General features: G+C 37.9%; 2 protein-coding genes across 3 annotated transcripts in view; one reads left to right on the top strand and one right to left on the bottom strand.

Moving 5' to 3' along the window:
• LOC307000642 (uncharacterized protein) overlaps positions 1-27,257 on the top strand; it is a 395,066-nt gene that overhangs the window by 41,464 nt on the left and 326,345 nt on the right. The gene's annotated exons all lie outside the window — the stretch shown is intronic.
• LOC307000744 (ecto-ADP-ribosyltransferase 5-like) lies at positions 970-4,847 on the bottom strand. Of its 2 annotated transcripts, none has more exons than XM_079616561.1 (3): positions 4,771-4,847; positions 4,522-4,626; positions 970-2,483 (listed from the first exon to the last, which is right to left on the bottom strand). In XM_079616561.1, the coding sequence occupies exons 2-3, from the start codon at positions 4,570-4,572 to the stop codon at positions 1,224-1,226; spliced, it is 1,311 nt and encodes a 436-aa protein (XP_079472687.1). In that variant the 5' UTR covers positions 4,573-4,626; positions 4,771-4,847; the 3' UTR covers positions 970-1,223. The 2 variants fall into 2 exon arrangements, with proteins under 2 accessions (XP_079472687.1, XP_079472688.1); XM_079616562.1 differs by having other exon boundaries at positions 4,782-4,842.

Below are 27,257 nucleotides of genomic sequence, written 5' to 3'. Positions count from 1 at the left end.
TTTTTTTACAGTGTGCTTTATGGGTGATGATTTCTATTCAAAATAATAAACGTTACAGATTAATCATTTTGCACTCCTGTCATAAATTAATAAATTAATGTCACTGCAAACCAGTTTTATCATAAACAGTGGTCAAATATCGAAGCTGGAATTAGATCTTTCTAATGATGCTCAGTTTGTCCAGATCAAATAAGTAAGAGTGTGACGTTTTAACGATGAATGTTGAACAACAATAATCTGGGACCGTCTGTGATCTTTGCCGCGAAAGGGGTTAAATGAGTGTTTTTGGTGATCCAGTTCAGTAGGTGGCGCTGTCACAGGGTCCTGAAACTGCAGCCTCCGGTTGTGCAGGAATACCCTTCTTCCTTCAGTTCGCGGTAAATGCGACTGAAGAGAGGTGAGTTGTACTGATGCTCCGTCTAAATCGTTTCAAATGAGTTTTGTTTATTGTAATATAACATGTAATTTTGTTCTAAAATGCACATTAATCTTGAATTTTGAAGTATGAAGTTTGTGTGAATGATGTGATGTATGTATTTTCTGAGAGAATTCATTAAGCATGAGTGTGCAAGCTCTGTTGGCTAAAATAATGCCTTTCACTGACAGGCTGAACTGTGAGAGAAGGCCACAGATTTGAGCTTGTTCTGATCGATCTTTTTATTCATGCAGAATAAAATCTGGCCTGAGTAATTTCTGTTGCTCGGTCTTTTTCAATACCAACACAACGCATCTAAACGAAGACCGGTCACTCAGTCGTCTCACAAGCATCTTCCATGACTGGAGTCTGTTTATCCACTAGATTTCTGTCTGAAAATCTGTCTTGTCACACACTGTAAATAATACACCATTTAAATAAGAAAATAACATCATAGGCTAAATAGCTAATATTGCTTGTCTTCAGTCAGGTTGTGATTTTTAAGTGTTTGATTAAGACAGAGGAAGAGCAAAAACAGGACACTATGTGATGTTAAAAAATTATTTTATTGAATAATCTTTGCTATTTAATTTCTTCATATGGCCAGCTCAAATTCAGCAAGTGTTACATAATGTAGTTAATTAAAGATATTTACTGCTGCACAGTATCATGACATGACATTAAAAACTTTGAAATGAAGACACTGATCGCCAACCTCCTTTTGTAGTTAATAAAAGCAGGAATATGAAAATTATAGAAAAAAAATTAAAAGGGATAAACCCAAATAAATTTGAATTATTACTTTAAATCAGACTCTACAGCAAGGCATTAGTAAAGTTTGGATATTACGGTTGATTCTCAGGGAGCGCAAGACCCGATAGCAGAGCCATTTCTGATCATTTTGCTCCACAGAGTGAATGTCTCTGTCGGTGGGGTTGCGTCGAGGTTTCTTCCGCAGATAGGGGCCAGAGTGAATGTCTCTGTCGGTGGGGCTGTCTCGATGTCCCCTCAGCGGATAGAGCCCTGAGTGAATTTCTGAGTGAATTTCTGGGTCGGTGGGGCTGTCTCGATGTCCCATCAGTGGATAGAGCCCAGAGTGAATTTCTCTGTCAGTGGGGCTGTGTCGATGTCCCCACAGCGGATAGGGCCCAGAGTGAATTTCTGGGTCGGTGGGATAGACTCTGTGTCTCCTCAGCTGATGTTGCACAAAGCAACCTAGTTGGTCTAAAAGCTGTACTGACTGATAGATTCTATGCCCTGAATGCGATGTACGTAGCTTTTGATAAACGCATCTGCAAATTGCATTATTGTTAATTGCTGATGTTTTACTTATCTCCTCTTGATTCCTGAAGAAAGCACAGTTCAGGTCACTTCTTACTCCAGCGCTTTCCAATTTGTACACAGTTTCACACCAGAGATCTGGATCATCTGCTCTTGTCTGGACATCAGTAACTTTAAACTTCTCATATGGAGGAATCAGAACCTCTTCCTCCTCGGGGAAAGTAGAGTATTTTGTCACATTAGCACCTTCACAAGTTTTGATTTCAAAACAAGACTTACTTCCAAATAGTGTTGCTTCTGTACGATCAAGAGAGGATGAAGCAAATTGGCCAAAACGAACCTCTGTGTTTTGGACATAATTATAAATACTGTCTGTACCACGATAAGTTATTTTGCATACATTTTGCACTTCCTTTAGAATCTGTATCGCTTCTGCTAGCAAAAAGAAAAGTGAATACCATGTGAATGTCTTGTCTTCATAATTTTGTTTATCAGTACGAACAGCATTATTGAAAACCTGATACAAATTATAGCGTGAGTTAGTGTACACATAAATGGCTATTGAATGATTCCATGTCAAGTTACTATCATTTGGGATCGTGGCATTCTTTTCACCATCCTGCCAGATTGTTTTAAACTCAAGTGAGTTATTGAGTTCCTTCTCTAACAATTCTGTCTTCACTTTGTCTGACATATTCTTTTTGCAACCGACATAAAGGTCATCAACCGAAGTCTCTGCCATATCCAATGGAAATATCTGTTCTTCATCAACATCAGTTCTGTAATCCTGCAGGAATCATAATGCTCAATCATTCATGTCTGTAATCTGTAATCCATACTATAGTACAGCAAAATCCCCAGTGTTAGTTAAACACTGCTCAGTGTTTATATGAGTCCACACTCAGAGTCTTATAACACTGAAGCAGTGTTAAAGTTAATGAGATAATTAAGTGAATAACTGAGTGATGATTGACCATTATTGAAGTCACCTGATGCACACACAAAAAAAGCACTAATTTTAAGTCACCGTTATGGTGATCGTGTTAGCTTTAGTTGGGCTCATGAACCTTAAAGTTTTCCTTATTGTCAATTCAGTTGTCAAATATTGGAAATTTCCTGGCTTTATTCATGATAACAGATGTCTAGGGACTATGTAACTACCATATAAGTTTCAAAACAGTCATGTGAGTGTGGGTGCGGGAGAATAAAACGATTCGCGGGACTCAGGCAAAATATAAATATCGAAACAATTTACAGGCCAGAACGAGTTTCTATTTATAACATGCTTGCAGCGTTGAGCAATGTAGCCAATCACACGTGTTGATTTCTTGAACGCAATGGCCAATGAGATGCATTTAAGATAGAATCCCCTCACCACATGCTGGCAAATCCTCTGATTATAACAAACGAAGTGTTGACATTATGAAAGATTTATTATGCAGTCATCTTCATTGATTAACAGAGCTTTGTGAGATCGTGATAAACTGAGATATCAGCTTTTTTAGGAATTATTAAGGGAGCGCACTTTGCGCTATATCTGTCATGCCAGCCAAACCATGTACGTAGTAGCCTATGCCTATGACCAGTCACTTGTGGTTGGCCTGGCCGTGCATCACTCAGAAAACAACACGCCAATCAGAAGAGCGGCTCATGAATATTAAGTAGACAGGCCAAAATCACCCTTTTCTTGGCAGAGCTCCTGAGAAAGAAGCTGTAAAATATATATTGAGATGGTTTTTGGTACTTATACCCTAAATACATATTCTTAAGAACATCAAAACCTAAAAAAAACTTCAGAAAGGTGTACAATATGGAACCTTTAAATTATTAACATTAGATTTAGTTTGTCTGTTGTAACTGAGTTATAACAGCCAGATGAACAAAGAGAAAAGGTGATCTGATGGTGTTGGTTGTGTTTTAACATAATCATTATTTGACCTGAATCACTGAACTCATGTAGAGCCCAATTTCTGAGTTAGATTTACTTTTGATTATAGTAGCACTTTAGATCATTATATATTTAGCATTAAAAGTTGTTCAGAAACAAAAAATATTACTTCATACACAGACATTAAGAATCAACGTATGAATCTCACCAATGGTGACAAACAGATATTCAGATAAACAGATAAACTCTGAACATTAGAAAACAAGCAACTAAAAAGTCACATAAAAACAGCAGAAATAAAATACAAGGAAATTACTAAGACAATTAAGATCATAATTTATTCATACCGCAATGCATGATGGGAGTCATGAATGAGTTTTGATTGGTGGCACCCAGAATGCACTGCAACATGCTTTATAATTGTCACCATTGTTGAGATTCACATCTGATTATTAATTTCTAATGAAAAAATTTAAAAGTTTTAGAATCAGAACAACTTTAGAATCTTTATGATTATATTGAAAAGGATAAATATATTATGTTCTGCAAGGATAATGTTATTATACTCAAAGTAATACTTAACTCAGAAATTAGGTTAGAACACAACCAACACCATCAGATCACATTTTATCTTTGTTCATCTGGCAGTTATAACTCAGGTACAACAGCCAAACAAAATCTAATGTTAATAATTTAAGGGTCACAAGCCCAACTGAAGATAAAATCGATCACCATAATTGTGTGATTTTTCTCCATATGTGATTCTGCTTGTTATCATCAGGTGTCTTCAATAATGCTCAATCATCACTTAATTATCTCATTAACTTCAACACTGCTTCAGGGTTACTTATAACACTCTGAGCGTGGATTATATAAACCCTGAGCAGTGTTCATTTCACACTGGGGAAAATGATTGCTGTGTGGAACACAAGCTCACCTGTCCTAGAACAGCTGAAATGAGGAGAAGAGCTTCAATGATCAACAGCATCTTGATCCAGTCGAATCTCTCAGATGATCCAGTAGATCTAATGAAGCGTAGATGCTGAAACACAACAAGAAATCTAAGACATAGCAGGCAAGACCTAACAAAATAACAACACAAAATAAATAAATAAAAATAAGGAAGGGAAAAACAACTGTACTGTTATTTTCACTGATGTGTACCATGTATGTTAATCTACTTTACCCCTCAGTAACCTGTGGTTTTAGTTGTCCTTTGTGTGAGGTTCTTCAGGAGCTCAGGATCAGTGATGAGAGGAGAGGATCAGAAAAGGCATTAAAAAAGTCAGACGACAACAGCAGCATTTAAACCAACAGATGAGGAAGTTTGCTTTTTCATATCACAAGAAAGTAGAATCCAGTCAGATATACTATATTAGGTTTTCTTAGAATATTTGCATCAGGATATGAAACTGCATTCATGCATATTCTTAAACAAGCGTGTGGTTCTGTTTAGGCACTTTACTCATGAGGTGCATGCGTCAGTCTTGATTCAGTCATGAACTGGTTGTTATTTGCCTTCATCATAATCCTGAAACTTTGGCTCCTCATATTCAAAGCATGTTCAACAATAGCTGAGATGATGCTGGATAGTCAAGTCCTAAAAGAAGTGTGAACACTTTATTCGGCTGTAATTTTAATGAAAACATGCAACTGCACATCCAATGGCGTGGCGTGGCAAAATGGGCGTGGTCATAGACCTATATTATCGCCCGAAATAGCCAAAATAGCAGGTTTAAATCGACTGAAGCGACAACTGCTGTGTTACCATAGTACATGGTAGCACAGCCAATGAGTGAGCCAGACACTCTCTGTGCTAGCTGGACAGCTGCAAATGCGTTTTACATTTTAGGCTTCAGTATTATGGAGGACGATAGTAACCGAGTATATCTTTTTGCAAGGTTCTTCGGAGCTATGACGAGAGGGCTATTTCATAATCCAATCATATATATTTAGATTTTCTTAGAATCTCTGCATCAGGATATGAAACTGCACTTATGCATGTTCTAAAGCAGCGTTTTGTTCCCCTGAGGAGCTTTACTCATGATATAACGCTTCATATCTGGATTCACTCATGTAGTGGTTGATGTTTTCAGCTGTAATTCATGATTGTACAAATAATTGAATTCACAAGTTATCTTCTGGTTCTTGCCATTATCTAAACATCTTTTCTAACAAATGTTAATGTAGATATTTCCTTCTTATTTTTTTCCACCATGTGTGTCATGTTCTCTCTACAACCTCATATTTATCATTAACAGAATATCCAGTGGAAATATCTGTCCATCGACAGTGGCAGGAGTTCTGTGATCTTGCAGCGACAGGAATCAGAAAGAGCTTTATTGCCAAGTATGCTTACACACACAATACTTTTACCTTGGTTTTGAAGCTTCCAGTGTACATATATAAATATAAAGAGGCGTTTAAGAATAAAAATAGTATAAAGACACAGATAGGTTGTCTGAATAAACATTTACAGATAATGAACAGTTCTTCCAGTAACATTAATAGAATGCTTGTTCAAAATGCTCTGGGGCCTCATTTATAAAGCTTGCGTACGCACAAAACGGGGCTGAAAACATGCGTACGCCAGTTCCTGCGCAAAAGGTGGGATTTATAAAGAAAAACTTGACGTGAAAATATGCGCACCTCCACGCAAACTCTGACCCATGCGTACGCACATTTTGAAGACAAAGCAGTTTGGCGACACTGATGGTGAGTTGAGGAACTGACTGCGGATAAAGGGAATTAACCCTTTGCAAAATGGCAAAATTAAGTTTGACATATTTCAATATTTACAATATTTACAAGTTGCTCATAGGTCTCGGTTACAACAAAAAATACAAACTAGAAAAAAAAGTTTGTTGAGACAAACTTTAAGTTGGCTTGAGAAAGCCGGACCAGAGAGTTTGAAGAAGTTTAAAGTAGTTTGATGTTTAAAGTAGGTTAAAGTTTGATAGATAGATTAGTAAGAAAGAAAGAAGGATAGATTAGTTAGTTAGTTAGTTAGTTAGTTAGTTAGTTAGTTAGTTTGAAAGATAGATAGATTAGTAAGAATGAAAGATAAGTTAGTTAGTTAGTTTGAAAGATAGATAGATAGATAGATAGATAGATAGATAGATAGATAGATAGATAGATAGATAGATAGATTTAGAATGGTAGTTTAATTGAGTCTAGGGCTTCAGGGAGTTTATATTTGAGTTTTTGGCTTGTACACTAATGGCCCACCGTAGTCTTGGCTCAATTTGAGCACTCTGCAATGTAAGTCTATGGGATTTTTATGATTTTTAATATTAATTTTTAAGAAAACTGAAAGTCAAATCAGTTTGAAAAGATATAGCACACCAAGTCAGAACAGTCTGAAGGTCTGACCCGAGTTTGGAGTTTGTAGAATAATAATAATAATAATAATAATAAGTTTACATAGGATTTCAGTAAGTTGGCTTTCTCAAGCCAACTTAATAACATTAAATCACCATTATGGGTCCTAAAGATACATACATGCATGTTTAGTTTAAAGACATAAAAGGAACTATATGCTGAAAGTACGTAAATTTAATTTCTTTCACTTCCATTCTTAAATGGATTAGGCCTATCACTCATTATGTGATTAATGTGATAAGGTGTAAATGATTAATCCTTTGATAAGGTGTAAATTATTAAATCTGATCGCTGAAAACACAAATTTCCTTGCTCCTTTAATATATGCATGGCTAATGAGGTAATTTGCATTGTCTATATATGGTTGAATGTGGGCGGAGAAAAGGCGGTAAATTATTTTTTTTTGCGTGCGCAAATAATCAGGTAGGCTGTGATTTATAAAGTGAAAATTGCGTGCAGGTGTGCGTACGCACGGTTTTATAAATCTGATTTTTATGGCTTTTGTGCGTACGTACACTTTTAGTAAGGTTCCTACGCACAGTTTTATAAATGAGGCCCCTGGTCTTTAATAATGTTCACAAGAGGTTTGCAAAAATGGTATACTTTGTATGTAGACATTTTTTTTTCTTTAATGTTTTAGTGAATCATTTAAAGGTATTTGTCATTGTAATGTTTAAAATACATTTAAATGTTGTTACGTTTTTACCCAGAAGTATCTCTGCATCAGGATATGAAACAGCATTTATCCATATTCTTAAATAAAACAACGTTAGGTTCCCCATTATATGAAGTTTTATTGACCAAGTTCAGGTTCAGATAAGTTCAGATAATTAATCTAATTAACACGACAGGAGCGCATTAAGTTAATCAACTCAATTGGCAATAATTGAGGTGTTTACATACAGCAGACTTATTGTATCATTGACTGTTCATAAATATTTGGTTTTCCGTATGCTACAACTCTTCCCGTCTGACGACGAGTCCAACTCTTCTTTGGTTCATCCGCCGCAATCAGCCGGCCCCAGGACAACCCCTTCTCCGCCTGATACTGCCACTGAGCCCCAGGCTTCATCACGTGGGCGCTGGCCTGCTCGAGCAGCCACTTGCTCGCAGAGATGCCGAGGCCTACCCTGCCAGATATGTATAGTCCAGGGGTCAGAAAGTAGAAGTCCTGCCATAGTTTATTCCACCCATGAACTCTGTCGGCTGATTTCACTAATTAGTTCTCTCTTCTGTCTGAATTAGCAAATCCAGGTGATTGGAACAAAATACTGAGGAGGACTTTTACTTTCTGAACCTGGACTTTACACCTCTGAAGAGAACAGAAAAAGAGACGAGCAGAAACACAAGAACTACAACTGACTTCAGTCACAGCCTTAGATGAAATCCACTGAAGAGAAAAGAAGACATTAAATCTGTGGAGATCTCAGCAGAGGAGGAATAAACAACTCCACAAACAGCATTACCAGCTTCACTTATTACTAACCAGATTAACTTTATTTCTGTCAGACTTCTACAAAAGTTTTTTTTATTGAGAATTAACAGAGTTTTAACTCTGTTTCATTTAAAGTCACCATAACATTGATTAGTGTTAGAATTTTGTCTATGTGTGTAACTTTAGTGTGTATGTGTAAAGCTATGTTGACTTATGTTATTCATACAATCACAAATAAACATAAAAAACAAAGCCGGCTGCAATGAATTTCTGTGCAAAACAGCTTTTACTACAAACACTTCCACACAAGAAAATTTAGATAAAAAAACAAAACTATTTAAAGTTTTAAATATATAGGCTACTACTGTAGATAAAATTAGAATAAATAAAATGGAAATGTCTACCTACAGTCCACTATTACTACTTTTACTACTGTAAACTTTGCAAATAGGACATCACCCGATGATCAATGATGTGACTGGTTATTTTTGTATGATCAACTCTGGAAATATTCCTTCATTCAAAAATTGTAATTTGATTTAAGGATGGAGATTGCACAGGAACGTAAATTGATTGAGTGAAAGCAATTGGGACATTGCTTAATTTGTATTATCTTTCTTATTGGTGTCGTGCTACAGACCTAATTTAAATATTATGCAAAAACAGAAATCCGATCGGTTATCCAGATACAGAGGCTACTTAATATGACAAATGTAAACGCATGGTGTCCTGATTGGCTAATGATCCGATCTGCTTGATCGGATCATGGTGATCGCATGTTAATGCCAAGTGTAAACTCAGCCTTTGTGTGCATCTGTGTGAAACACGCATAGGAAAAAAAGAACGACAGAAAGAACGGCTCCCCTCCAGCCGCGACTCGGCTCCCATCGTTCATGTTTATGAGCCGTTCAAAAAAATCAGTTCGTTCGCGAACGTCACAACTCTAATTTAAACTGATAAGTATATTACTGCTGGATAGCATATTGCGGTAATGGGGTTACTGAGATTGGGGTTGGTTAGACTAATATATTAATGGAACAACACAATTGTTATCCTGGTAAAGTAAAGGTTTGAATGAACATTGTATTTTTCAAATTACATCAGTGATTAACCAAATATATTTTTGATTATAAAGCCATCAACAGGTAACCAATATCCCCTGATTTGATTCACTTTGGCTTTCTTTGCTGCTGCAATTGTGTTTGACAATCACACTGTCATAGCAACCAATAAAGACAACAAATGTAATAAGAGTTAAGAGCCCAACTAATGGAAACACTAATCACTGTTATGGTGACTTCAAATTAAACAGTGTTAAACCCAATGTTAATTCTCGATAAAACTTTTGTCAGTGGATTTCATCTAAGACTGTGGCTGACAGTAAATTAAATTAGTAGTATATTGCCTGTATAGTCAGAGATATTACTCTGAAAGTGATCAGTGAATCATTTCACTAAATGATGATTATCATCACCACTCCTTACCTATTGACCGTCACCAACACTCTCTTGATTTTTGTGCGATATCAAATGTGTTTTATAATAACTCAATTAAAGTAACAAGTCAAACATTAATGTTCAAAAGTCAAGGGTCAAGGCCACAACTAAAGTAAACGCTGATCTCCATCATGGCGACCTTGAACGAAACAATAAATCATCAACTTCTAAACCTCTGTTAATTCTAATAAGAACTTCTGTAGACACAGGGGGTGCTTCTTATTTGTGCATCCTCGTTTCGTTTCCTTGTGTCTTTGAGCCATTACACATTATTGCACTTATTATTACCAGTTTGACTTTATTTCTGTCATACATCTACAAAAGTTCTTGAGATTCAACAGAAGTTTAGACGGTAATGTTTTATGAAATGTTTTGTTTCAAGGCACCATTATGGTGGTCAGTATTTGATTTAGTTGGGCTCTTGACCCTTTAAATGTTTTATTATTAGTTTTCTCTGACTGTTTACAATATGTTGTGATGCTTACAATATGTTGTGATGTTGATGACGTTGTCATCATGTAGTGTCCAGAGTCACTGACTACGTTTACAAGCTGTTAAAATTTGGGTTATGGTCGGGTTAAGGTCACTATTCGGGTTTCTGAAACTTTTGGGATAACCCGTTTACATGCGTGAGCAGAGAGAGTTACTCCTGTATACATGGAATGTGTAATCAGTCACCAATATCCCGATGTAAACGGCGACGCACGGTTAGCGTCTGGACGTACGGACAACATTAAGACGCAATATGCGTCATTTCCGATTCTTCCTCCAGTATCCAAAGACAACAACAACAACAACATCAGCAGCGCGCGGATAATGAATAGTTTGGGGCAGATAGCAATAGTCTTTGTTAGCGCTTTGGTGCTGGTACTGATTCACCAGCAGCACTTGACACTACTGTGCCTCATGGTCTTTATTAATAGAAGGAGAGAAATTGAGCAAGAGATGGGAAATGTAGCTGGAGCTGTGCCACACATATAAAGAAATTGGTCTCCTCCTCCTCGCTCCAAAAGTGCGGTGCTGTGCTGCGTCTCGCCATGTTAACCTCGACTTGTTTACTTCCGCTATACTGCACGCGGGTTTTTTTTATGCGCCGTCTCTACTGAAAAGACCCAGATTCCTTACGAATAGAACATGCGCAGAACACACATTTTGATGGGGATATGCCGAAACGCGTTTACAAGACCAAATATTCGGGTTAGAAAAGGGGTACCCCAGGTATAATATCCCGTATCCGGGTTTTTGCCTGTGTTTACATGGCCGTGCGCGGCCGGGTTATTGCTAATATCCCGGTTTTAAACGGGTTATTGGCTGCATGTAAACATAGTCACTGATGTCATCCAGAGTCTAAATCTTTGACTGTGTATTTTACAGAAATTTTAACAATTTTGAAAATACCTTGTACACTGAACCTATTGTGTTTAGACACACACACATCAATAATCAGCGTATGAATCTCAATAATGGTAACATTAAACAAACTAGTGACAAACTGATCAACTCTGAACATCACAAAACAAGCTACTCAAGTCATTACAAAACAATAGCAAAATAAAAGCAAAAAGGATGACAGAAATAGTCACACTAATAATACTTGCAATAAGTTCTTGTTGTTTCTATTTCCTTCAATGATTCTGCTTATTAACATCAGGTGTCACCACTAATGGCCCAATCATCACTTAATTATCTCATTAACATTAACACTGCTTCAATGTTCATTTTAACTAGGGCTGGGCGATATATCGCATGACATTGTTAGGCGCATCTCGTCAGTAAAGCCGGTTCCTTGATTAGTAGTAAATCACCATCACCTGCTTTCAGATGTAGCGTCATTTACTACACCAGGGGTCCTCAACTCTGGAGCACGAGATCCTCTTTCCTGCAGAGTTTAGATCCAACCCTAATCAAACACAATCAAGCTCTTAATGATTAATACAACGTTACAGGTACACAACAAAATCCCCAGTGTTAAATCAACATTGCTCAGAGTGCATATTGTCCCAATCTATAGAGTGTTAAAGTTAATGAGATGATTATATGATTAATTAAGTGATGTTTGTGCATTAGTGATGAACACCTGCTGTTAACAACTGTTTTGTCACAAGTCTACTGAATTGATTGTTGAGAGTTGATATTTAAGTGATCAAAAAAGTGTGCTACCATTATGGTGGTCAATGTTTGCTTTAGTTGGTCTCGTGACCCATTGAATTTCCAAAGCAAGCTTCTTGAAGCATTTGCAATAGTGTTTCATGATAAACACTTGAGCTTTGCTGATCAAAAAGATCAAAATACAAATATGCTTTTATGCGTGCAAGACGCTTAAATGAAACTCATAAAGATATATTTGTTAAAGGTTATTTGTCACAAATTTATTATTTTATTTTGGTTATTGACTGAGGTTCAGGTATAGTAAATGTGTAAAAAAGGTATGATAAAACAATTGTCAGTGGTAAAAATGCACATGTATATCTTCTAAAAATATACACTTAGACATCAACACTTACCATACAATCCTCAACAGTGGTGACAATAATTATCCATACTGCAGTGCATGCTGGGATTTTTTTCAAATTATGATACCCAGCATGCATTGTAGCATGAAACTTTTTGTTTATTGTCACCATTGTTGAGATTTGTATGCTGATTTTTGCTGTATGTGTGTTTGGTAAAAACTGCAGAATAATATATTGTATGCACTTAACAGTTTTAAAATTCCACACAAAAAATAATGGACGTAGTTTCACAGGGTAGACAAGGCAAACCCCTCAAATGTATTAATGACAAAACACTGATTAATGATTTCTCATTCAATAAGTACAGATTCCAATGATATTCTATCATATTCTGATTTTACTGCTTTTAAAACATTACATATGTTGTTGCAGAATAAATTCTATCATAGAGAGTGACAGGTCAACAGCCCAACTAAAGCAAACACTGATCTCTATAATGGTGGCATTATATTTTTTACCAATAAAATATCAACATTTAAACCTCTGTTAATTCTCAAAAATAACTTATATAGAAGCATGGCAGAAATCAAATCAATCTGGTTAGTAATAAGTGAAGCTGGTAATGCTGTTTGTGGAGTTTGTAGACATCTAAGGCTGTGGCTGAAGTCAGTTGTGTTCCTCTTTCCTTCATTGATTCAGGTGTTCATCACTAATGCTCAATCATCTCTTAATTAATCCCTTAATTATCTCATTAACTTTAACACTTTTAACACTCTGTAGAATGGGACAATATGTACTTGAGCAATGTTGATTTAACACTGGGGATTTTGCTGTGTACCTGTAAGGTTGTATTAATCATGAAGAGCTTGATTAGCTTGTTCAGGTGTGTTTGATTAGGGTTGGATCTAAACTCTGCAGGAAAGTGGATCTCGCGCTCCAGAGTTGAGGACCCCTGTACTACACAGAGCCGTAGTTAACTGACAAGCTGAGCTATATCGCATTAATTATCGCAGGCGATACGTCCGCGATACTTATGCGATATTGCTCAGCTTGTCAGTTAACTACGGCTCTGTGTAGTAAATGCCGCTACATCTGAAAGCAGGTGATGGTGATTTACTACTAATCAAGGAACCGGCTTTACTGACGAGATGCGCCTAACAATGTCATGCGATATATCGCCCAGCCCTAATTTTAACACCCTGTAGTGTGGATTGGGTAGTGTTAATTTAACACTGGGGATTTTGCTGAGCTGCAGTATGTACCATGGTTATATCTGAGGTACTAGGGTTTGTACCATGGTATGTACTATAGTTTATCATGGTAAACTTTCTCATGGGTTTAGAGCAGACAGATGATAATGTGACTTATTCTGAGGTCACTTCTTCCAATAGAAAGCCAGTAAAATCATTGAATGTGAGATACCAGCACATTCCCTTCCCTTCCTCACTGTCCACTGACCAGTCCTATTCAGAGACAATCACAGTAGCTTCTCTCATCTATATGAGTTTGACTCTCAGAAAAATGAAGCTCATGCTCTAATAATAATAATAATCCCAGCCAACACAGCCATGTGGGGCCCACATGGGTTTGACCTGGGCTATCTAACTGGGACCCAGACAGTTTTGTCCTCGGTTTCCATGGTGGCCCTACATGGGTTTGCCCAGATGAAATGAACCCTGCTCAGTGTGCACACTACAGGCTGTTAAATGTAACACTGATCAGTGTTGGTGTTAATGAGGTAATTAAGTGATTGAATAATGATTGAGCATTATTGATGAACACCTGCTGTTACCAAGCAGAATCACTGAAGGAAAGAGAAACACAACTACTTCCATCCACAGCCTTAGATGAAATCAACTGAAGATAAAATACACTAAATCTCTCAGGATCTGATTAAACAACTCCACAAACAGCATTACCAGCTTCACGTATTACTAACCAGGTTGACTTTATTTCTGGTAGACGTCTAAATAAGTTCTTATTGAGATTTAACAGAGGTTAAGATGTTGATGATTTATTGAAAATAATAGTTTGGTTTGATGCCACCATTATGGTGATCAGCGTTTGCTTTAGTTGGGCTCTGACTTATTAGCATTAGTTTTTCTCTGCTCAGTTGTATCTGATTGTTATGTTAAGAACAGTAAGAGAAAATGCATTCAGATGCTATAAGCTGATTGATGATAAAAGTCCAATCATCATGCACTGTAAAAAATAAAACATAGATTTTATTTATATTTAATTAACTAAAATACAAATTACAAGCAATATTATTAATTAAATTTAACAAATTAGAATTGAGTAATAAATAATCAAGTTAATTCCTTAAATGTTAACCATTTAAAATGAGTAAAATTTACAAAATATATGTTATTGCCAACATTGAAGACACCTGATGTTAACAAGCAGAATCACTGAAGGAGAAAACCATAATGAAAGTCACCATTTTGGAGATGAATGTGTGTTTTAGTTGGGCTCTTGACCCTTAAATTATTAACTTTAAGTTTTGTTTGGCTGCTGTACATGAATTATAACAGCCAGAAGAACAAATAGAAACGTTGATCTAATAAAAAATATATGTGTTTTTTTTTTTAGGCGCACACAGACATCACGATTTAGCGTATGAATCTCAGCAATGGTGACAACCTCTGATCACAAGCTCATTATTTATTCATGCAGCAATGCATGATGGGAGCCATGAATGAGTTTTGATTGGTGCAACCCAGAATGCACTGCAACATGCTTTATAAATGTCACCATTGTTGAGATGCACAGGCTGATTCATGATGTCTGTGTTTTTTTTGTTTTTTTTTTGTACAAGAGAAACTTTTTAGAAATTATTTGGATTACCTTGTAAAAGTTAAAAATATAGCGGTGTACAATGCCAGTACTTCTATAGTTAAAAAAGATAACTTAACTCATAAAATGGACTCCATTTGAGTTCAGTAATTCAGGTCAAATGGTTGTGAAATAATGATTATGTTAAAACACAACCAATACCATCAGATCACCGTTAGTTCATCTGGCTGTTATAATTCATGTACAGCAGCCAAACAAAAATTAAAGTTAATTTTTTAAGGGTGAAGAGCCCAACTAAAACACACACTCATCTCCATAATGGTGACTTTAATTATGGTTTTCTCCTTCAGTGATTCTGCTTGGTAACAGCAGGTGTTCATCACTAATGCTCAATCATTATTCAATCACTTAATTACCTCATTAACACCAACACTGATCAGTGTTACATTTAACAGCCTGTAGTGTGCACACTGAGCAGGGTTCATTTCATCTGGGCAAACCCATGTAGGGCCACCATGGAAACCGAGGACAAAACTGTCTGGGTCCCAGTTAGATAGCCCAGGTCAAACCCATGTGGGCCCCACATGGCTGTGTTGGCTGGGATCGCTCTGGTTCAAACATGGATGGACAGTGCTTTAGGTGGACAGATTTAGACTCTGGATCTGTGCTGTTCTTTCAGGATCATGATGATAGAGTGACTTATGCTGCCATCAGAAGAAGAGAAGATCAACCGCAGGATGAACTTCACGCCTCTGTGAACAAGAACAAGACCTTCACAAATAAATATCAATGATACAGATCATGAGCTCATCATATCTGGAGCAGACGGGAAGATTTCATCTCTCTGGCAGTGGCGGAGCCAGAGGGCTAGTTGGGGGTTGCCACCCCACTGAAAACATTACACTGTTTGATTTTTACGAACATTTCCCAAATCTACCAGCGGATGTGAATGCATCCTTATGCTGCACGCTTGTGTGCTGTTGCTGCTACACTTTTCATTGTCATTTCACTGCTCATTCGTGATGTGCTCCAGTCCAAACGGCTCAAAAACAACGCGGCAGCACACACAGGATCGATTAAGTTTTAACGGGAAGTAAGGGAGACGTTGCACTGTAGAGCTTAGCATCAATACTTCAATGAGCATTACTAGTCTCGTGAAACTGACTGACTGACTAACTGTGCGTTCACACCGGACGCGAATAGCGCGTCAAATTCGCACCTGCTGCGTCTAGTTTGACGCTTGAACATTTTGAATGCATTCGCGCGTCCAAAGCGAAATACGCTTCTTCTGGGAGAGGCAAGTGCTAGGCGGGAAATTTAAAAAATACTACTGTTATTGTTGTTCAGTCGGAAATGTAGTTGTTTAAAGCTCAAATCTGTGGTTTGTTTATGAAGATATAGCGCCTATTTAAAAAATTTGATCTGACTTTTCGGAGTTGTGAGATCCAGGCGATCACCGGGCGCTCGTGTAACCCACTGGAGCCTTACCTCGGCTAGTCCTCCTGACGTTTGCCGCTGGTAAACGAGAAAGGTTTAAATTCACAATCTATAGCTTCGGCTCTATTATATGAAACATATAAGTTAAAATACATTAATGACTCGTTATAACGTAGGTCAAACGACTTTAATTAACGTTATGGGAGTTTTTCTTTTTCTTTACTTGTTCTATTTTTGCTGTAGGCTACTTAATATATAATTGTGTACATTTTGTTGTTCTATTATTATTCTTTAGCCTTGTTTTGACAGGTCCAAGTTTACCTCAGTTTTTGTTTACTACTGGACTTGATTAGTCCAAGGAGCACTTTGAATACTTGTTGTTCTATTTTTGCTGTATACTTATATAATTGTGTACATTTTGGAAAATAAACAACTTTAATTTAATCTATATACATTTTGTGGAAAATAATTTATTTTTTAGTGTAATTGAAAACTTTGTACATTGACCCCCCAAAATAATACCTTGTCACCCCTTTGCCACCCCTGTTTTAAAAGTATAGCTCCGCCACTGCTCTCTGGTGTTTGGAGGAATGATATATGTGTGTGTGAACGAGCAGATATTTGTTGAATGTACTGTAAACATGAATGAGATTTATTGTGAATCATCATCTAACAAGGCTCAAAATAGCCTCACACTAACACGGTAGCATAATGAGGGTCCCTACATGCAAACCGAACAGAACGACAACGGAGCTCCACGACGCGCCCCAAGAAGCTCTCTAGCATTGCCATCTTTCTCAGCATATCAACACTCCCGCTCATCAACGTGATCTGCCGCAGCTGAACCCAATCAAGCCTGCACAGAAGGAGAGGGAGAGGGAGAGAGAGAGAGAGAGAGAGAGAGAGAGAGAGAACTGCACAATAACAAGTCACATGACAAAAATCAAAGAAATAATAAAATAATTAAAACATTACGTCCCATAAATGGCGATTGAATTATTCTCTATCAAGTTATCTGCCGGAGGCTTGTGTTTTTTTGCTGCATCTTCCCAAACCATTCTGAATTCAGGGGAGTTATCGAGTTCATGCTGTAGCAATTATCTCTCAACCAGACATTTCATGGTCTTTTTGCAACCGACATAAAGGTCATCAACAGAGTTCAGTGCCATATCTGTCCGTCATAATCAGCACTTCTGTGATCCTGCAGTAACAGGAATCATAATGATCAATCATCAGAATTCATGTCTGTAATATTCATACTCAAACACAAGCTCACCTGTCCTAGAACAGCAGAAATAAGAAGAAGAGCTTCAATGATCAGCAGCATCTTGATCCAGTCGAATCCCTCAGTTGATCCAGACCATCTGAAGCTCACACAGCAAAATCCCCAATGTTAAATTAACACTGCTCAGTCAGAGAGTGTTAAATGAACACTGAAGCAGTGTTAAAGTTAATGAGATAATAAAGTGATTAATTGAGTTATGATTGAGCATTATTGAAGACACCTGATGTTAACAAGCAGAATAACAGCCAGAAGAACAAATAAAAAAGATATCTAATGGTAGTGATGGGCAGATCGAGGCTTCGTGAAGCAATGAAACAGTTGAACCAAATGGTCCATATTGTTTCGAGGCTTCGAATCAATCCGACACCCGTCTCCACGGTGACACCTAGTGGTCACTTGCAGGTGTTGATCTGAAACAACCTTGACGAGCCATTAAAATTGTTGTTGTTTTTTTATTATTGTACTTTTCTAATATGTGAATCTTGTAACATATAGGCTCATCACTGTGCATAATGTTATTTTGGTCCTGCAAAATGAATATTAATAAAAGAAATCAAGCCACAATGTCTCACTTTTTTAGATATTTTTATTCAAAAATATTAATTTCTCTGCTGTGGAAGGACTAGCCTACTTCTTTTTTTACAGATAATTTCTCCAATCTTTGAAAAAATCCTCTCACAAGGGACACTTGTTGCTGGAATGCAAATATATTTTTTTAGCCATGACATACAAATGAGGAAAGATTACTGCTCTCTCTTTCCAGTAAGTTAGTGGATCATGAGTTCTGGGCAAATACGCATCGTTGATGTATTTTTTCACTTCCACTGTGGCATCAGTTGTGGCATTGTGTATCATCTGGGTTTGATGGATACGAGTATCAAAAAGTTCCCATAAACTGTCCTGTGTTTCTACTGGTGTTGATGTTGATGGGTCTGATGTTGACATTTCTAATATCTTTAATCTATCTATGTATCTATCTATTAATCTAGCTGTCTATATTTATATCTATGTATCTATTAATGTGTCACTATATGTATACTCTGTGTCAATGTGTTGTGTAAATTTAAATGTAAGCCTAAATATAACTAAACAAATCGCACTATAAATGTCACTATATCACCAAAAATCCACTATCTCAAAATCAAACTCCTCTCACAAAAACCCACGAGGTCAATATGCGTTTACTTCACTTTTATACAGATGTGCACTTGTGTGGTCTGTTCCCGACCCTGTCAATCAAACGCTGATTCGGCGGATCACACCTGATGAAACACTTGTGAAACACTTCGAGGCTTCGTTTGGCCATAGTCACGTGACATGGGTGTTTTGAATCACGCTTCGGATCAGTGTTTCGAAACATCTGCGCTTCGGGATCTCGCAAAGCTTCGGAACGAGTGTTTCGCGTCAGCCATCCCTATCTAATGGTGTTGGTTGTGTTTTAACATAATCATTATTTCACAATCATTTGACTTGAATCAGTTAACTCATACAGAGCCCAATTACTTTAGAGTTACTTTACTTTATTGATTACAGCAGCACTGTCCTTGAAAAGCACAATATTTGTAACTTTTACAATGTAATCCAAACATTTTCTGTGTTTAAATAAAACACAGATGTCACGTGAACCTGTCATGTTCTGTTATTGGATATACGTGAGTGCCGACGTAAGGACGGCGCACATTCTCTGCAGTCATAAAGAATAATAAAAGGCTAGTAAAACTCGAGCTATCGTCTCCTCATATATTTGAAGATAAATATACTTCACATGGTGTCAGAAGTGAACCGACATATCACGCTGATTAAAGGAAGTTATTTGACTGGAGAAAGCCGCCCAGAATGGCAAAGTTTTCGACGCCAGAGCAACTTAACTTCGCTAAACCGGAGGATTGGCCCAACTGGAAACAACGCTTCTCCAGGTACCGAATAGCAACAAAGCTTAACAAAGAGCCAGCTGATGTTCAGGTCAGCGCACTGATTTATTCCATGGGCCCGGAGGCAGAGCAAGTGTACAGTTCATTCGTTTCGCCGGATGACGAGGAGGAAGAAGAGAATTTTGATCAGGTGCTAAAGCTGTTTGACGAGCACTTCGTGCCGAAAAGAAATGTGATTTTCGAGAGAGCACGTTTTCACTCGAGGACGCAAGAAGGGGGTGAGTCCGTCGAACAGTACATAAGACACTTGTATGAACTCGCAGCCCACTGTGACTTTCATGAGAAGGAGGAGGAAATAAGAGATAGACTTGTCATAGGGATTAAAGACAAAGATCTTTCATTGAAGCTGCAAATGACAAGCGACCTCACTCTGAAAAAAGCAGTCGACATGGCCAGGCACAGTGCCCAGTCAACACTTTGATCTCACAGTGATCTCTCCATATGATCACAATGTGAGGTCACAGTGAGTTAAAAGTGTAACCGCACTGTGCACTCACTGTGTGCTCATATTATGGTCACAATATGAGCTCATGCCAGCTAAAAATGTAATTGGACGTGCACAGCAAAAACTCCAGTGTTAAATTAACACTCCTGGGAGTTTATATGAGTCCACACTCAAGAGTGTAAAGTGTTAAAATATGAGTGTTAAATGAACACTCAAGAGTGTTAAAGTTAATGAGATAATTAAGTTAATAATTGAGTGATGATTGAGCATTAGTGATGAACACCTGATGTTAACAAGCAGAATCACTGAAGGAGAAAATCACAAATTGTAAGCCACCATTATGGAGATCAGTGTTTGCTTTAGTTGGGCTCTTGACCCTTATATTATTAAATTTAAAATTTGCTTGGCTGTTGTTATTGATTAATAACAGTCAGATGGACAAAGCGAAGTTGTGATCTCATGTTGTTGGTTATGTTTTGGCATAATCATATTGTGATCTGAAATGTACAAAACATATTTAGATAGGTTGGTTTAACTTGTTAATATAGCAGCTTTCTGATTCTAAATCATATGTTTTTCAGTATTTTTAATATAATCCAATAATAATTGTTCTGATCAAAAACACAGACATCAATAATCAGCCTGTGAATCTCAACAATGGTGACAATAATAAAGCATGTTGCAGTGGCTGCCACCAATCAACTCATTAATGGCTCCCATCATGCATTGCGGAATTAATAAATTATGATCTGATTCGTCGAAGTAATTTCCTTTTCCTAATTGAATATTTTGCTCATCACCATTGTTGAGATGCATAGTCTGAATCTTCATGTCTGTGTGTGCCTAAAATGAAGGGTTTTTTTTTCAAAACAACTTTAAAATAAATTATTCCGTATTTATTTATAAAAAATTCTGGATATTTTTGTAGAATCACAGTTATGCTGTAATAAACAACAAAAATCTAAATCAGAAATAAGGGTTCAGTGATCAAGTTCAAATTATGATTGTCATAACATAATCAATAGATCACTTGTTTTCTTTGTTCATCTGTCTGTTATAATAACAGCAGGCACACAACATTTTAAGTAAATAATATAAGGGTCAAGAGCCCAACTAAAGCAAGCACTGATCTCCATAATGGTGGCTTACAATTTGTGATTTTGTCCTTCAGTGATTCTGCTTGTTAACATCAGGTGTTCATCACTAATGCTCTATCATCACTCAATTAATAACTTAATTATCTCATTAACTTTAACACTCTTGAATGTTCATTAAACACTCATATTTGAACACTATACACTCTTGAGTGTGGACTCATATAAACTCCCAGGGGTGTAAATTTAACACTAGAGTTTTTGCTGTGCACGTCCAATTACATTTTTAGCTGGGATGAGCTCATATTTTGACCTTAACACTGGAGTGTTTGCTGTGAACACCGGAGTTTATGCTGTGTATATACTTCACATTTTCTCTTTCTATAACAAACACAACAGCCAGAGAAAAACTAACATCAAATAGTCAAGGCCAAAGAGCCCAACTAAAGCAAACACTGACCTCCATAATGGTGACCAAACCAAACAACTACTTTCAAACCAACTTCGACATCTAAACCTCTTTTAAGAGGATCAGTCCTGTGTCTGCTGGGAAACTTCCCGCTAAACCCTTATAATAATGTTAGGGGATAATGTTCTATCAATGTAATCACTAAACATTTTAAAAATGTTTTTAGAGACTGTTATCCTACTTTTTAGGAGAACATTCTGGTAACAAAAATAAAATTAGCTACAGAAACCATAACATAATATAATGGTCTCAAAACATTCATAGAACAATAACATTTCTAGCTGGGATGAGCTCATATTGCGGCCATGAGCACACAGTGAGTGCGCTGTGAGGTTACACTTTTAGCTCACTGTGAACTCACACTGCTCACGTTTTGACCACATGATGAGATCACTGTGAGATCACCGTGTTGACTGGGTGAGCTAGTGAAGCAACAAAACAGTGAGGCTGGTGCATCAGGGCATGTTGATGAAGTGAAATCTAAAGTTTATAAAAGTAAGTGGAAAAAAACACAGTATGAGGCAGCAGGAGGACGAAAAGAAAGTGAAAGGAAAAACTGTGGGAGATGTGGGCGCCAGCATGAAAAAGACAAATGCCCAGCTAAAGACAGAGAATGTAATAAATGCCACAAAATTGGTCACTTTGCGAATAAATGCAAAACCAGGATGATACAAGAAGTGACTGAAGATGTTGATAGCTTATTCTTAGGCTCGATTAATGAGACTACAACCAAGAATGAGGCTACAGTGGATGAAGTCATCACAGATACAGAGCCACCATGGCGCACAACTCTAAGGATATGCCACACACTAGTCAGCTTCAAGATCGATTCTGGGGCTGACACGACGATAATAAATGAGGCAACATACAACAGCCTCCGTGTCAAGCCGAAACTGAATCCAGTTACCTCTAAACTGGAAAGTCCAGGAGGAAAAGTAGTCAATTTGGGGCAATTCATAGCTAAAACACAAGAAACAAAAGGGAGAAAAACAACAGACTGTTAATTTAGAGCAGTGGTTCTCAATTCCAGTCCTCGCGCCCCACTGCTCTGAACATTTTGTATGTCTCCCTCATTTAACACACCCGAATCAGATCATCAGCTCGTTGGAGAGACTCCACGCAGCAAAATCCCCAGAGTTAAATTAACTCTGCTCAGATAACATTTGGTCCCTCTCTACAGAGAGTTAAAATAACTCTGAATCAGAGTTAAAGTTAATGAGATACTTAAGTGATTAATTAAGTGATGATTGGGCATTAATTATGAACACCTGCTGTCAACAAGCAGAATCACTGAAGGAAAGAGAAACTCAAGAACTACAACTGACTTCAGCCACAGCAAGATCTCAGCAGAGGAGGATTAAATAACTCCACAAACAGCATTACCAACCTCACTTATTACTAACCAGACTGACTTTATTTCTGTCATACGTCTACAGAAGGTCTTAGTGAGAATTAACAGAGGTATAGATGTTGAGGATTTATTGAATTTTTTTGGTTACCTGGAAGAGCACGACAGCCGACTGAAAAAGGTGATGGAGACAATCCGTGCCTCTGGCTTAAAACTTAACCGCCAAAAGTGTAAGTTCAGGCAGGCCTCTCTTCACTTTCTGGGCCAGGTCATCAGTCAAGAGGGTGTGGCTCCAAGCCCAGAAAGAGTGTCAGCCATCACTGCACTGGAGACACCTACAAATGTGAGTGAGTTAAAAAGAGTACTAGGTATGGTGTATTATGTTGGTAGATACATACCTAATTTGTCACAAATCCTCCATCCCCTTAACGAGCTGTTAAAAAATGCGGTAGCATGGGTGTGGGACTCGCAGCAAGATGCAGCCTTCCAGAAAGTAAAAACACTGATATCCTTTGCACCTGTTCTTCAGTACTTTGATCCAAATTTGCCCACTGTAGTAGGAGCAGACGCATCCAGTTACGGAATAGGAGGAGTACTGCTGCAGAATCATGGAGGTACACTCAAACCAGTAGCCTACTGTTCTCGTACACTAAATGAAGCAGAAAAGAAGTACGCACAAATAGAAAAGGAGTGTCTTGCTAGTGTATGGGCTTCAGAAAAGTTCTATCTATATCTGTGTGGTCTGGAAAGCTACAAATTACTTACCGACCATAAACCACTAGTGACACTCATTAACCACAGAGACCTAGACAAAACTCCACTGAGGTGCCAGCGACTTCTGATCCGCTTAATGAAGTTCAACCCTGTCGCTGAGTACATCCCAGGTAAAAACCTGATAGTACCTGATGTGTTGTCAAGGCACCCAGAGTCAAAAGTGGACGACACAAAACTGTGCGAGGACATCCAGGCATACGTGGACGCCATCGAAGAACTTGAAAGGCCTAATACAGTGCTGGAGCGCATAAAGACAGAGAAGGATGAAACCCTGCAAAAAGTCAGACAGTACATTAAGTATGGCTGGCCACGATACAGAAAGGACGTTGTCAGGCCTGCTTTAGACTACTTTAGGGAGAGAAGAAGTCTTAGTGAGCATAATGGGCTGGTAAAAAAGGGAAACCAAATTGTGATCCCACAAACAATGAGAACAGAGATGATGGAGAGAATCCACCATGGGCATCAAGGCCTAAACAAATCCAGAGAGAGATGCAACGATGCCATCTGGTGGCCAAAGATAAGCCATGCAGTAAAAGAGAAAGTTTCCTCATGCCCACACTGCAACGAGCACAAACCAAGCCAAAGCCGTGAACCACTCATCACAACACCTTTGCCGGAACTCCCTTGGCAAAAACTAGCTGCAGATCTATGCGAGTTTAAAGGAAAGAACTTCCTGGTTGTTGTTGACTATTATTCAAGATGGCTTGAAGTATTGAGTCTCACCCAGACCACAAGCGAAGTGGTTATAAGTAAGCTGATGAGTATATTTACACGGTTCAGGATACCTGAAGAGCTGATAACGGATAACGGCCCGCAGTTCACCTCGCGGCAGTTCCAGGTCTTCACATCCAAGTATGACATTCAGCACACTACATCAAGCCCATATTATCCCCAAGCTAACGGGATGGCAGAGCGAGCTGTCAGGACCGCTAAAGGCATCCTTAGGCAACAAGACCCCCAGCTAGCTCTCCTGATCTACAGAGACACCGCTACGGAGCCGACAAAAGAAAGCCCGGCCAGACTCCTTATGGGGAGGAGACTGCGAACCACAGTCCCCAAGCTACGCCATCAGTTGAGACCATCATGGCCAAATCTGTCTACAGTCAGGCAGACAGATGCCAAAGCTAAGCAGGCATACGAATACACCTACAACAGGAGATACTCCGCAAAGCCGCTTCCCGCCATAGGGGTCGGAGACAGAGTGCGACTGAAAACAGACTCCGAAAAGATATGGAGAGGGACCGGAGTGATACAGGCTTCATGTTCCACTCCCCGGTCATTTGTGGTGAAAACACCACAAGGAGACACCACCAGACGAAACCGGAGGCATCTACAGATTGTCAACCATGAAAGGGATGACTCTCTAACGCAGACCCCAAAAGTCACCACCCCGCCGGATAACATGGAATCCGACACCAGTCCAACTCAAACTAACTCTGAGACTAGTCGCATACCGTTGTCACCCAGAGTTTTGAGAACGCGTTCTGGACGTGTTGTGAAACCTGCAATCAAGTTGACTTATTAGTCAGAATAAATTAGTTAACTATGTTCACAAAAGAGGACAGACCATTTATTTTGAAGAGAGAGAGAGAGAAAGGTCTGAGCAGAAAGTTTGTTTACATTGCTTGTTCAGTTGTATTTTCGTTAATATCTACTTAAACAGCAAGTTTAAAATAACAATATTGATAAGTAGAATAAGAGATATTATGTTTATTTTATATCTGGGTTTCTTAAAAGAAGAATATGTAAAATATTGTGTTTTCATACTAAAAAGGTAATATCTGAGAATGTTTCTAAGAAACAGATGTTTTGTTTGGTGCTGTATTAATCCCCAGACTAAAAGGGGGAGATGTCACGTGAACCTGTCATGTTCTGTTATTGGATATACGTGAGTGCCGACGTAAGGACGGCGCACATTCTCTGCAGTCATAAAGAATAATAAAAGGCTAGTAAAACTCAAGCTATCGTCTCCTCATATATTTGAAGATAAATATACTTCACAACAGACATCAAGAATCAGCCTGTGAACCTCAACAATGGTGACAATTATAAAGCATTTTGCAGTGCATTCTGGATGCCACTGGCTCCCATCATGCATTGCTGCATGAATAAATAATGAGGTTATGTTCAGAGGTGATCTGTTTGTCACCATTGTTGAGAGTCATACGCCTTTTCTTGATCTCTGTGTGCCTACCTGAAATTTTTTTTATGAAGGTTTTTTTTTGTAATTGATTTGATCATTTGTATTTAACTGAAAACGGCGTACTCTGTAAGGACAGTGCTGTTAAAATCCATAATGAAAACTTGAAATTATGCTCTCAATGAATGCAGTGCTTCAGTCCAACTATTGATTATATTAAAGCACAACCAACACCATCAGATGACCTTTTCTCTTTGTTCTTCTGGCTGTTATTACTGAATTACAGCAGTCAAACAAACTCTAAAGTTAATAAAGTAAGGGTCAAGAGCCCAACTAAACTAAACACTGATCTCCACAATGATCTCCATAATGGTTTACATTAATTTTCTCCTTCAGTGATTCTGCTTGCTATCATCAGGTGTCTTCAATAATGCTAAATCATAACTCAATTAATCACTTAATTATCTCATTAACTTTAACACTGCTTCAGTGTTCATTTAACACTGGGGATTTTGCTGTGTGTGTTTGCTGGGTACTGATTTACCTGTTATGTTAATCTTTTACTCTTCCTCCTAATAATCTGGGATTACTGTTGTCTGTTGTGAGGTTCTTCAGGAGCTCAGGATCAGTGATGAGAGGAGAGGATCAGAAAAGGCATCAAGCCAGACGACAACAGCAATATTGAAACCAACAGATGAGGAAGTTTGCTTTTTCATATCACAAAAAAAAAAAAAAAGTGTGTGCAATGGTTCTTGGAAGAGGTCGAACAACACACGTACTGCATCCCAATTTGCCTATTTATTCTAGGCCCTACAAGTCAGTACTCTTTTGGTGAAGAAAAAGTAGATACTTCTGAGTGTGTAGCAGAAGAGTAGAAAAGCTTTGGGACATCACGTCATACAATTGTGTCTTTAACGGTTGCTCTCTGTTGCATCCTGTCACAGTAAACTGGCCTGTCAATCATCTTGTCATAGTTAAAATCCTTTAATGGAATTTAATTTCCTAACTTTCAGAGAGAAAAGCAGAGGCACACTGATGTGCCAGTCATGTGTCTTTCACTATGTTTGCATAGTGATGCATTTAAAAGTTAATGGCCAAAAGGATCTTTATAAAAGTTAACATTGTTGTTGCATATTAAATATAACATGGATAACATTAAATAAATATTTTTATCAGATTAAATGTTGAT

This window comes from Phoxinus phoxinus (assembly GCF_949152265.1).
Source record: "Phoxinus phoxinus genome assembly, chromosome: 1".
NCBI lineage: Eukaryota > Metazoa > Chordata > Actinopteri > Cypriniformes > Leuciscidae > Phoxinus > Phoxinus phoxinus.
The sequence above is the reverse complement of the archived record's forward strand: the minus strand, read 5'-3'. Positions and strand labels throughout refer to the sequence as shown.